Source organism: Peromyscus californicus, unplaced genomic scaffold (assembly GCF_007827085.1).
Source record: "Peromyscus californicus insignis strain IS unplaced genomic scaffold, ASM782708v3 Scaffold_3__1_contigs__length_106647218, whole genome shotgun sequence".
Taxonomy (NCBI): domain Eukaryota; kingdom Metazoa; phylum Chordata; class Mammalia; order Rodentia; family Cricetidae; genus Peromyscus; species Peromyscus californicus.
The window spans coordinates 98,726,797-98,740,552 of record NW_026294551.1 but is presented as its reverse complement, the minus strand read 5'-3'; the positions used below and the strand labels follow the sequence as shown (position 1 = coordinate 98,740,552).

Below are 13,756 nucleotides of genomic sequence, written 5' to 3'. Positions count from 1 at the left end.
ATAAATACAGCAAATGGAAACATGTTCTAACTAATAGGGAAGGATGCCTAGTCACTAAGGAAATCTCTGGGAAGCTGGTAGTATAAGGAGAGATTTAGAGCTGCTTTGCTTGACAAAATCCCCAGCATACAGTGTACATGGTCCACTACCAGCTCAGAGAGCACCCTCCAGGTCCAGCTGCAGCATCCACTTACTGTGGCGGTGCCGGAGACGGTCTGCGCACTTGTATCAGCGCTCTGCTCGGAGTGCGTCTGTGTAGGAGGATACAGGTTTAATGTGTGGTCGGGGACGGTGGTCTGGCCGGTATACTCTGGTGCAGGATGGGGATGAGGGGCCGTGTATTCTGCAGGGATGCCATTTTGAGGTGGAGCGAACTGGGCTGAGGCATAAGGCTGAGCCATTGTGTCAGGGGCAGCTGCTGCTTCCTGATTACCCTGAAAGAGGGGGGAAAAGGAGAAGGGAAGAGAACATCATTAGTGCTCTGTCAACACAACTGCTTTCCAGAGTCCAGGGACTCAAGTCCCAGCACACTTCATAAGGTTCAGCTGAAGACTTCCAACCCAAGAGTGACCATCCCAACCAACCCTCAGGAGACACTACCAGCAAATGACAGTCATCATTAATCTCCATCTACAAACAGAAAAATCAAGGCACACAATGATGCAGTCACTTTCCCCAAAGACATCCAGTCCAACTTGCTGAGACTGTATGATCTGCCCACCACTGGCTGAGACTATAGGGTCTGTCCAGGACTGGCAGATCCTCTTTGTTTCATCTCAGTTTTGGAAGAAGTTAACATCATGTTGTCTATGGTAACAGTGGAGTCCCAATTTGGTACACAGCCAAGAACAATCAAACTGCTTGAGTGTGTGCTTGAGAGAATCATTTGAACTCAATTCAACTATTAGGTGCTTTGGAAGGGTCCTGGTAAAGATCTTGTTTTGTGTGTGTGTGTGTGTGTGTGTGTGTGTGTGTGTGTGTGTGTGTGTGTGTTATTGTTGTTGTTGTTGTGTGCATATCTGTGATAAAAGCAGCCAATAGAAATTTAGGCCTTAATTTAGAGACTCCCCTGTGATATTCCTACTTTCCCCCTTTTAGATACCGGGTTTAATTCTGAGCCTCACTAATCAATGCCCTTCCCATCCTGTCTTTTTTTAAAAAAATATATAAGTACAGGGCATTATATAACAATTCACCCTTCAGTTATAGCCTAAACATGCAGTATGATAATTACAGTCAAGTCAAAAGAATTAAAAAAAAAACCTGAATTCAAATGTTTCCATTTCTGGAAACATCTCCCTGCCTCCATCTCCACCCCCATAACTCCAACATCCTTCACACACTCTGCATACACATATGCAGAATGCATAAGAAGCAGGAGTCCAGAGCTCTAAAACTTCCATGGTTTCAAGAGATACAGTTGTACAGTCAAAAAGAAAGAAAGCAGGGGATAGAGGGAAAGAGGGAAGGAAGGAGGTAGAGGGGGGAGAAGAAAGAAGGGAGGAAGGTACTAAGGAAGGTAGGCAATTAAGCTCAGCAAATAGTGGCCTCTCTCATTTTCTGTGGACAGTTACATGTGACTTTAGTCCTCCTGCAAGGATTCCAGAACACAAACATCAATATGTGCCATCAACAAGAGACCTCAGTCTCTGCTACAGTAACTTGAGCGAGACGCAAACACAGAACCCATGTCCATGTTAGAGCAGACCCTTGACTGTATGATGTTGAAGATGGCACTTGCGAGAGAATGAAGCTTAGTGTAAGTTTAAATTCTTTTACAAGGAATGCATTCCCACTGGCCTTTTCTTCCTCTGTAATAGTTTCAACATCTGTTTCACTAGGAGTAAAAAGGGGCATACTTCTTTCTGTTCTGATCATTTTCTTCTTACAGTGGGTGCAGCAATAGTCCCTGGCTGAAGTTGGGTGGCTACATAAGAGCATCAAACCCCAGAAGAGGACATTGGCTGTCACTGATACTCCCACTCTACACATAATTCTGCAAAGATATGCCCCACCTTCATTCTGTCAGACATCTACCCTCAGCTCATGCTGTGTAGAAGTAGCTATACTCTGTTCCTGGTAGTCTCTGAGCTACCACCAGGGTCAGCCACATGACATCAGCTGCAAATCTCAGTGTAGTCTCATGACCATCTATTTAGCTAACTCTACAGCTTTCTTCCTAGTCATACCAATGAGTTCTTGTCAGCCTAGGATATTGCTATAGTGTTTGGGCAGCTTTCTTTCCACTGTGATATAGTAGTAGAAATAATGGAAAACAGTAGAAATAGTGTAAGCCTGGGGCTGCCAAGGAGTACCACTTGAAAGGGAAGTGCCTGCAGGTGAGGTTACTCAAAGCAAAATGGTGTCAGGGACCTGGGGGAGACAGAGGAAGCCTGAGAGCCTTAGGAACATCATGTCCAGACGGAGTACTGTGAGTACTGCACAGGTAGTCAGGAACAGCAGTGTGTGAGTTACAAAAGGGAATATATATTCTTTTTCCAATAGCTTTACTAAGCTACCATTAACATAAAAATGTATGCATTTAAGAGGCACAACTTGATGCTTTTATACATATAGGCAATGAAAAGGTCCCTGTGCTCCAGATAATCAGCTTCCCCAATGCCTCTGTGCAGTTAACATTTGCTCACATGCCTGTGGGCTTATGTGTTTTTGAGAAGATTTTACTTTAGGTACATCTTTCTAGGACTACACATGACTTTTTAAAAACATCATCTCCATTCTGCATTTTACTTCCCCAGAGCAGCTTCACTGTGCATAACTCAAACTTTTAAAATCTATGTCCCCTTTCCTTTCTTTTCCCTCTTTATTTTGTAATAGTGATGAAACCCAGGGCCCCATGCATGCTAGCCAAATGCTCTAGCACTGAGTTGAACCCCCCACTCTCTTTTTACTTTTCATTTTTGCAACAGGGTTTCATTTCACAAAGTCATCCAGGTAGGCCTTGAACTTGCCATTCTCCTATCTCAGTCTTTTGAGTAGCTGGAGTTATAGACATGAGCTATTAGGCTCAGCGACTGTACCTTCTTTAAGGTGGGTTTCTGCCCCTTAAGATCCAAAGGGCCTAACGTGTGTGTGTGTGCGCGCACATGCCTGTCTGTCTGTCTGTCTGTCCTGTGCTGTTTCACTATGGAACTTAAGTACTTTTCCTTTCTTGGAAGAACCATAGAATCTATCCTACAGAGGCTGCATTGGTAAACAACTGATAGAGCAACCCTGTACCACTGCTTATTTTTTGTTAATAAAGTTTGATTGGGACATAATCCAATAAGTGGGTTCATTTGTTTGACAAATTGCCTACAACTGCTTTTGTACAACAAGCACAGAGTTGGTTTGTTGTGACAGAGACCATATGACCCTCAAAGTCTAAACTATTTACTGTCTAGATCTGTGCAGGAAAATCTTCCCAGTGGCTGCTGCAGAATAGCATTAGATATGGGAAACCCTGCTAAGAAATCACTACTATACGTAGAGTTTGGGCAGGCTATGAAGGTAACAGCCACATAGGAGGAGAAGAAAGGGGACATATCTGTCTAGGGAAAGGAGGGGCATACTTGTCTGTTCCTCCACATTGGCAGTGGTGATGATGGCACAAGAATAAGTTAGAATCTCTCTTCTGCAGCTTTCTTCCCTTCACTAGATTTGTGATTATAAATTAGATGGACACACACACACACACACACACACACACACACACACACACACACACACACACACTATACAGACCATCCATTTTACTCATTGGTGCTCAGAGGGCAAGCTGAGCAACATCATCCTTCACTTCCAGCTTGGTACTTTATGTCAACAGTTCTTAAACTGTATGGATACTCTAAGGAGATTCAAGGCAAAGAAAGGAAACGTTTTTGGCTATCACAGCTCAGGAAGACTGTGCTCTTAGCATTAAGTTCTCGGACACCAGTGATATTGCCAAATCCCAGTAGTGCACAAACTCTCGAAGGACTGCCTATGGGTCCCAAAGGCTAATAATGCTGATGTCTAGAATTCTTGCTTTGCATGTACTAGACCCGTAGTCTACTTAACTTAGTAGTCAGAAATGGTTCATCTAGAACTGAGAAAAAAATCCTTTCAAGATCCAGGGCCCAGACCATTCATGGGAAAGCAAGGAGCTGAACTAAGACCCATCTTCTGCTTTCATTTTGTGAGAGAGTCTTCTGCTGTAGAGGTCAGCTCAGTTTGCAAAATGACCAACCCCCACCCCGCGTAACAGATATCATAGTACTCAAACCTATTTCACCTCCTCCTGTGGGGAGGTCAGGTGCTGAGGTATAGAATGCAGTATACCTGTGATTCTGTTTGCCAGATGCAGAAGGTGACCCTCAATACCTGGCAGCAGAGCGGTACGGGAAACCTCTGTGCCAATTCAAGTTTGAGGCCTATCTCCAGAGTACTCTGAGCCTGTCATAGGAAAGGCAAGACCAGCTAAGAGTGTCACTGGAGCCAGGGCAGCAGAACCTCTCAAGATCTGTGCCACTCTGGCAACAAAGGTGTCAAGCTCTGAGGACCAAGACCGTGAAAACCAATTGGACAACAGATAGTGTTCAGGTGTCCTGGGGTTCGGTATTGCATCTTGTACCTGGAGGTCTCAAACAGATGTTGGCAAGACCCCCTACAGTTACCTATTAATGCCGACAGCTGCTCCAGAGAGACCCTAATTAATATTCCCAACATTTGCACTTTAGGCTAATTACAGCTAATATTTAATTAAGATCATCGTACTTCCTATGGAAGTATTTTTCACCTTCAAATGACTTGAGAGCTGTCTTTGTTCCCTCCCTAGTGATGCTCCTGGGTTCTCAGCTGAGGTTGAGACACATTTTCTTAGAAAATTACATGAATAGTAAGGGTACCCTTTCTACTTCAGGTCAGAGCAAATTCCAGGTTTGTGACCAGATCCAGGCAGAAGGCTAAAGCCACTTTCCTGTGTGTGGTGGTGACAGGGAAAATATTGAGAGTGATCTGGTTGGACATCCATTTGCAGACGCTGCCTCTTCTATAGCAGTACCAAGCCTCCACTTTTCCCTAAATAAATGGAAGAGTCAGAGAGCTCTGGATATTTGCAGAGTCAGGGTATTTGTGGGTGTCCCTCCTTGATGGGGAGGTGACTCTACTTTGCAAGTATCCCCCACATCACCAACCAAGCACTCCAAGAGCTTGTGCAAACTTCACATCCAATTTCCTCTGCCAAGACATTCTTAGGTTGCTGCTAAATATAAGGAAAGGGGGAGGGTGGGTGGGAAGAGGTCAGGATCTCTCATGTTTTAAAACCCACGATGCTGCCGAGGAGAGCTGTGTGGAAGTGTGGAATAAGTAAGGCATCGGAGGGTAAACGTCAAAGAAATTTCCCTATCCTCATAGATCAAACTTCTCCATCAATCGGATCGAGTCAAAACCTGCTCAACGACATGGAGTCCAATGTTACCTAGGATGCTCCACAGGGTTTCTTACACTTGTTTACCAAGAGCAAAGGGATTATTAAGATGCAAACAAATCTTATTCCTTAAAGGAAAAAAAAAACAATCCCCAAAAGTCATTTCAATTTAAGCATTTTACTGAAGCATGAAATAGACATTTAAGACATGCTATTTTAAGGCAGACACTGTAATCTATTTAGCCTCATGTATGCACACATTCACAGAGCCACGCCTCAGATGCACAGAGTACCTTCACAGGCACCAGAAACAACCAATGCTGTCTGTGAGGTGGACACAGGAGATGGAGTCCTGTTCTTGTTGTCCTTTCCGGCACTCCACCCAGCCCCAGATATCCTCCTTCAGCTGTGCAGCACTCTGAGTGGTCTGGTAGAACTCTTCTTAGAGAAATGCAGGAACCAACAGTGGCAACCAGGCTGACTTTGCAAAACACGCTGGCTTGAAAACTAATGCAGATCACATTTTAACCAAGAAACAGTCCTAGTCCTTCTGTGGCATGAGAAGGAAAAGTATCTGATTGCATAGATGCTAAGGCAGACTGGAAAATATCCAAATGTTTTCCCGCAGGTAGGTGTGTGTGTGTGTGTGTGTGTGTGTGTGTGTGTGTGTGTGTGTGTGTGTGTGTGTGTGCGTGTGTTACATACTTGTGTGCGCATTTATGTGTTTTCTTCAGCTTTTGCAGTCAAACTCCCTTCTTGAAGTACATTTGTCCCTGATTTCTTGCCCTAAGCCCCTCTCCTGGACTACCCCAGCTCGTAGAATGAAGAAGTGCACAGGAATTGTCAAGAACTAATAAGCCTGCTGATTACACATGTCCACATGGCCAAGGAAAGCATCTGCTCTTCCCAAGACTCTCCCGACAAGACAAGCACACACCGAGGTATGCTTTCTGGAGGAGCCTGCCTATCCCCAGTGGCTGCTTGCAGCCTTCAGTCTTGCTGACAGTTTGTTTTACTTGAGTTCAGCAACCTGGTCTGCTCTGATCCACTTCTTTGGCAGGAAATTGCACGTATTCAGAGAAAGCCTCTTGTGCTGAGCCGAAACGGGCTAAAACACATCATGCCCCAGGGGCAATAAAACAAAGAGGAAAAATGCAAAATGACACCATTAACCTGCTGGTCCTAGGACAAGCATAGATCCATGCAAAGAGCACCTGCTACCCCACCCTCTCATATATATTCAACACACACACACACACACACACACACACACACACACACACACACACACACACATACACATTCCATGATACTCCTGTCCTTTCACGAGGCATAATGCAAGATGAAAATTGTCTTCCAGAAATACCAGACTTAACACTAAAAAACACAAGGCTTCTGCTCCATTCAAATTACAGTTTCAAGTGAAAATTCAAAATACCTGCTGCACCATGCTGCATGCTCTCTCCTCCATAAACTTAGCAGCTGTTCTAATCCCACACCACGGAGCATCTGCCTAAAGCAAGCCTCGATGAGGAGCAAGGGTGTACAGGCTGGGCACTGTGAGAATGATCAGGGTGTTGACGGAGGGGGAGCTGAGGCTGCCTGGCTGACCTCCCCCTCAACATCTGACTGCATCCAAAACCAGCCCCAGATGGGACTCTTCTGCAAGGGAGGCCTGGCCCATCAATCACAGCTCGCTCCTCCTCTGGCTGCTGCTCTGGGTTTCAGAGTGCACCACTGAGCAGATGATTATGTAGTGGAAGGGAAAAACACACACACAGGCACGCTTGCACACACACACACACACACACACACACACACACACACACACACACACACACACACTGAGCTCCACTACACTAATAGCTATTTTAAAAACATTAGAAATGCTATTCTATGCATAGCCTGGAGCCGGAATTTTTCATTACTAAACTAAATATATGATATGCAAAGTTATAAAATCCACTGGGGAGCTCGCTACTATCTTGTTTCATTTTCTGAGAAAGGAAAGAGGAATGTTTGGGGCTACTGGGAGGGTGATAGAAGGAGGATGAAGGAGGCTCAACGAGATCCAGAGATAGGCACAGGTAAATTAAAAAATACTGTAATTACCATAATGGGGCTGGGGAGATGGCAAGGCCAGTAAAGCATGTACCTTGCAAACATGAGGACCGAGTTCATTTCCCTGGAACTCATGTTAAAAATAAATAAATAAAACACCCAGCACGGTAGAGTGTGCTTGTAATCTCAGTGCTGTGGAGGCAGGGGCAGGTAGACACCTGGATTTCTGGGTTTCATGTCTAGCTAGTTTAGGCTTTATGGCCTAAACTTCCAGGCCAGTGAGAGACCTGACTCAATAAATAAAGTGAAGAGCACCTGAGGAATGACATTTAAAGTTGTCTTTTGGTGTACACCATGGGAGCAAAAACACAAACATGCCCAAGTTCTCTTCCTCATCATGTTCCTCTACACACACTAGCATATGTGTGTGCATGCTACACACTAGCATTCACATGCCCCTTTGCAAACACATGCACACAACAAATAGCAAAAGAACATGTGAAATATTTATAATAAAGCTGTGTGGTTAATTGTAAATTAATCATACGATGAGGTCACCAGTGGTTACTGGGAAGCCTCTTGGCAGGCTGGTTGTGCACCGTTAGGCAAGCTGCTGCCACAAAATGCTACCTCTGGCTTCTGTGAAATGGGAACAACAGAGTGAGCTCAAGGTATTATCGTGAAGATTGAAATATTTTAAACATTAAAAGCCAAATGGAAATCAAGGGAAGAGGCACCCAGGATAAGGCTCGTGAAATATGAATATACATGAAATTATCAGATGTTTTGCTCATGTGCAGTGAAATGGCCTGAATTGCAACACTGTCCCTGTCCCTGTCCCCATACAACTTGGATGAGAACTCAGTGTGTTGACATGCTGCCAGTGAAGGAACCCACAGGACCCCAAATCCCAGTGATCATGAGTGCAATGAGAACGATCATATATGCAATGAAGGAACAGCACAGGGCTCTTGCTGCTGCCTTTGCTTTTTCTGTCTCTTTCTGTCTCATTGTCTGATCTTCTCTTCCAATGAGTAAAAATGAACGTCATATAAAACATTCCTTCCTGCAGCCCCAAAGCCAGCTTCAGTCCCCAAACCAGCCCCTTTGCTTAAAGCTGCAGATATTTGGTTCTTCCTTCCTTATTAAAACCGGAACAATCAGAGAGAAACATCAAGACAAAGTCAGTTATAGTTGGCCATGTCTTTGCTGCTCATCAAAGGAGTGGTTTCAAGGAAGGTGCATGGGACAGTCGTGGATAGCTGCTTATCACTGACACACTAGCTCTGAAAAGAGCTCCTGCTTGAATGGAGGGAGTGGATAGGGATTCTGAGGTGATTGCACTTGTAATTCAATTATATGAGGGAGGAGGTGAGGGCCAAGGAAGCCTGGAAGATTTCAACCACACCCTGGGTCTAACCCCCAGTACACCAGGCAGTCATGGCTAAAACCAGCAGAACTCAGGATCCTTAAAAGGATGCACTGACTGCTCTCTTTGAACTGCTTCCTCTCGAGAACCCAAGTCTGTCCTTGCCAGACTCTGGCTCAGCATATGGGGACAGTGACTCCTGTCAAGAGCCAAGTGTTCCTTGTCCTTACTGATAATTACAAAGCCAAACTTCTGTCCTTCAACCTGGGAAAGTAGTAGGGAGTCCAAGGTTTACAAACTCCCTGGGAATGATGATTAGAATTTTCAAACAAACAAACAAACAAACAAAAACTATAACTATTAAACAAAATAACCAAATAAGGTAGCAATCAACAAACTATTGGGCACTATCCTGGGATCATCAGGAACTAGAGGAGTCTTTCTAAATCATCAAATCACAAATGTCTGCAACAAAGCTGCTACCTCAGAATCGCAGAGGGTGGGATCTATGCTAAGCATCGTCATGGGTCTGCCTAAACATGCTGGTCCATTGTACTAAGAAAACATAGATTGCATCTTTTAAATTGTAGGTGTGATACCTTGTATTCTAAAACCTATGAATGGGGGCATCATACCACCAGTTGTGTGTCCATACATACATAAGACGTAGACATCAGAGGTCTACTTCAGGGGTATCTTCCTGTTTTGTTCCCCACCTTAGCTTTTGAGATAGGGCCTCCCATTGATCCTACAGCTCTTTGTTTTGGCTGCATTAGCGTGCCAGTAAGCCCCTGGGATATGATCATCTCTGTCCCCCATTGATGGGGCTATTGGCATATGATACACACCTGGCTTTTATGTGGATGCTAGAGATCTGAACTCCAATCCTCAGGCATCTATGACACTTTACCTATAGAGCCATATCCCTAGCTCACTTGCACCCCCACCCCAATTTTTTTTGTAAGCATTAACTACACCATACAGTATCTTAAATACTGATGACAGAAGATTCAATAAAACATTGCCTACATTAACTCATGGAATATGAATTCAACATGTCCATTTGGTGATCCTCATTGCTTAGGGGCATGCAAGTGTTCATGCTCAGAAAACTAGGAAGCAAAGCCTGACAGACTCACATATGCTTCATTTTTAAATAGTTAGAAAAAATCCAAGGCTAACCTCCACTTGGCCAACCACAGAATTTAGTGCCCTAACTCTTCCAACTTACGGAAAAACACCTCTTAAACTGAGAGCTGGGACACTGCCCTTAGGTCAAGAGTTCATAGCAAACCAGCAGCAAAGACAACAATAATCCATACCATAGGTTCCAGGAAAGTAATTTGTTTCATCTCACTTCCCCAGTCTCTACATGGGAGCTCGAGAGGACAGAAGCCATCTCGCCACGGCTGAAAAACACCAGCCCCAGAAACACAAACCGCCTGAGTGGGCGGCAGGCTTGCAAAGATGAGGTGTCATGTTTGCCAAATGTTCCAGCCCGATTTTTCCATTTGGAGTTACAGAAGGCGATGTAGAGGTTGTTTTTCTCCACTTTTTAAAAGTTAGCAATCATCAAATATTTATGGCACTCTGTTCAAGTCAGGAACCTAGAGAAGGTTGTTTTGGAGGTGATATTTCCAAAGGGGAAAGTGTGCATTTCTTAAAAGATTAGCAGTGTCACAAAGAAGTGAAACTCCAGCCATGAGCATTAAGCACTTAGGAGGGTGGGCTCCTTATCCTGCTCACCACTTTTTCAGGGTACAGGCGACACAGCCTTTGCCTATAGAAATCTTATTTAGCCAGGTGAGCTGGCAGTCCTGCAATCTTGGTTACTAAGAAGGCTAAGGCAGGAGATAGCAAGCTCATTGCCAGCCTGGCCTACATAGAAAGACCTTGTCTCAACATAAAATGTAGAGTGACCCCTAAGCTTATAGCTCAGTTAAAAAGTGCTTGCCTAGCATGTGCAAGGCCTTAGTCTCAATCAAACTCTTAAGTTCCCTGAGTTTAGGAATCTCCTCTATGCTTTCGTACCTGTTGCTTGAAACTTCTTAGGATGTGACAAGCACACATACATGCATGAACAGACACACAGAGACACACTCAAAATGTTTACTGGATTGAGAGATGAGTCATGCTTCTGTCTTTATATGCACAGAGACATTATATATCACAGTACCTAGAACCTGGTCAGCACGAAGCACTGATGAATAATGGTCCACACTGGAATCATCCTATATAGTATTATGGGATATCTTTTCCCAAAGACAGAGAGGGTACACTGGATCTGTCTATATTCCACAAGCTACCTGTATGAACTACTACCTTTCATGAACACAGACGACAGGCAGAAGCTGCACTTCTTGAATACTGCCCTACGCACTACCTGACTTCATTTGCACAGGAGCTCTGTGAGTGAACAGTCTTGGCACACCTCTTCTCAGACAAAGAAGTTAAGGCTAACACTATAAAGTGATATAACCAGACTTTGTCCACACATCACTCTCTATCATCCACAGTTGACCTCTGTGTGTTCAGATTAGGGATGACGTGTACAAGGATATTTTTGGAACTATTCAACCAAAAGTATTTTTAAAACCTGGAAAATATCTCTAACCTCCAAGGCAAAGTTGGAGGTTACCAAAAAGTCATAGAATTTTAGTCCTACCATCCCAAACTCCAGAATTCAAGGTAGTTAATAAGGTTACTGACGATGGTGATGCTGCTCCTAAAAGCATTAGTAATGATATAATTAGGAGGGTTTTCTCACTGTATATATATATGCCTGCCATTGTTATAAATGATCTAAAAATGTCACTCTTTTGGTACAGCCCACAGTTCCATGGTATGAGCACAAATGTTACCTTCAATTTATAGATGAGGGACTTTGAGATACCACACAAGTTCTCAAGAGATCACTACACAGGTGTGAGATAAAATTTTATCCAATATAATTCTGATTTCAGAGCCTAACCTTATAACAATTATTATTTTTAATGTTTTATTTTCAAATTAGAATAGAGACACAGAAATTTCTAAAACAATACTGGGGAAGGTCATTCTTATAAACTCTCACTCACTGTTCTCTGGGGAACTTCTTGTCCCTTTAACACACCATCTGACCCAGGAAATGGAGTTGACACGATCATTCTTTTACACTGTTGTGGTTGTCATGATAGTTATGTCAGAGGAAGTTCAACTGCTCTGGCTATTCTGCCATCAACCCCATCACGTCATCACCATCCATCGCTGAGTAACAGGTAGAACAACCCACCACCATCATGGATACAGTCATGTGGACGCAAAGGCAGATGAACACATAGGAAGTAGAATTTTGCAAATAAACATTAGAGACAATGTTTTCATAAGGGAAGGGACAGATAATTTGTATTGTAAGTGTCTATTCATTTATCATTAGTGTCCAGGTATGTGAATGTGTGGGAGCACATGTTCCATGGTGTGCATATGGTGGTCAGAAGACAACATTATGTAGTTCATTCTCTCCTCCTCCCTTTATATGGTTCCCATGGAAGAAATTCTGGTCATCAGGCTTTTTAGCAAGTGCCTTTACCTGCTAAGTCACCTTGTTGGCCCTGATAAATGTACTTTAAATAATAACTCAGTAAGAATTCTTCTGTCCTGGATATGAAGGACATGGCAGTTCTACAGAGTTGTTGCAATCTGCCTCTTTTCACTGCCCAACCTCTGCCACCACCACCACTTCTCCCACCACCACACAGCAGTGTCAGCTCCATGCTCAAGATGACTTGAAATGACCTCTGCCATTGCTAAGCCTGCTATAGTGAATTCTTTCTCCTTCAGTAGCTTGTTTATAGCTACCCTGAAGATATGATTTGGGGACAGTAACAGTGTCACCTACACCTTCATAGTGAACAAGACTTTGCGGATGTGACATATAGTTTTTTACCAAGAAAGAAGGACAGCATTTGGGCAAACCATGTAGCCTGTAGGAAGCAAATCTCCTCTGTGGGTACTAATGACTATAAATGCCACCAAGAAATCATCAAGTTTCTGTCTCCAGATTGGGACAGTTGTGACCCTCAGTCACACTGCTGAAAAGAGAACCATACATTATCCACATTGGGTTGCTGTAATGGATAATGGGCTGTTTCATCAAAGGAGAAAATAGACATTCTAAATACAATGAAATGCATGGGTCCTTTCAGATGCATTTCTTCATGCTATACACTCTAAATTTTTATAACCACCAAGAAAGTATATTTCACATAGCCATGAATCAACATATCTTCATCTCCAAGCCCCTCTCAAAGTTGGATATATAAATACAGCCATGTAGTTTTGATGAAGCATGACCTAGCTGAGACTCAACAAACACCTGATAATGGTTAATCTCAATCATCAATCTGTTGGGATCTAGAATCCCCATGGAAAAAAATTTCTGCACATGTCTGTGAAGGACTGTCTAGATTTGGTTAACTGAAATGGATAGTCCCAGTTTAAATGTAGGTGACACAATTCCATGGGTTCAAGCCCTAGATCAAATAAAAAGCAGAGAGTGAGCTGAGCACCAGCATTCATCTCCTCTAGTTCCTGACTGCAGATGCCATGTGACCAGATGCCTCACATTCCTGCATCTATAACTTCCACACCAAGATGGACCACAACCTTAAGCTGTGAGTCAAACTGAATTCTTTCTCTTTAAGTTACTGTTCCATGTGCTCTGTCACAACAATAGAAAGGGTGATTAAGGCAACCTCCACCCCCATACCATCTATAAGTATATAAAAGTAAAATTTGTTTTTATTTTAAATAACTCAATTTTGTCTCATGGATATTAAAGGGCTCTCAAAAAAAAAACCTATATACTCCTTAAGGGCAGGAGTTTGTCATAGGAATCTTTTATATTTCCCTCTTGTTCGCCTGCCGTTTGTAATCAAGGT

The 13,756-nt window shown here is 43.4% G+C and overlaps 1 protein-coding gene across 41 annotated transcripts in view; it reads right to left on the bottom strand.

Moving 5' to 3' along the window:
• Nucleotides 1–13,756, bottom strand: part of Rbfox1 (RNA binding fox-1 homolog 1) — a 2,167,575-nt gene that overhangs the window by 182,336 nt on the left and 1,971,483 nt on the right. For 39 of the 41 annotated variants that reach the window (XM_052759361.1, XM_052759367.1, XM_052759363.1 and 36 more), the window contains one exon: nucleotides 195–434. In XM_052759361.1, the coding sequence (XP_052615321.1) occupies nucleotides 195–434 (240 nt within the window). Of the gene's footprint in view, nucleotides 1–194; nucleotides 435–5,700; nucleotides 5,722–6,845; nucleotides 7,042–13,756 lie in introns of those variants that run through there. The other 2 variants (XM_052759389.1, XM_052759398.1) reach the window with 2 other exon arrangements.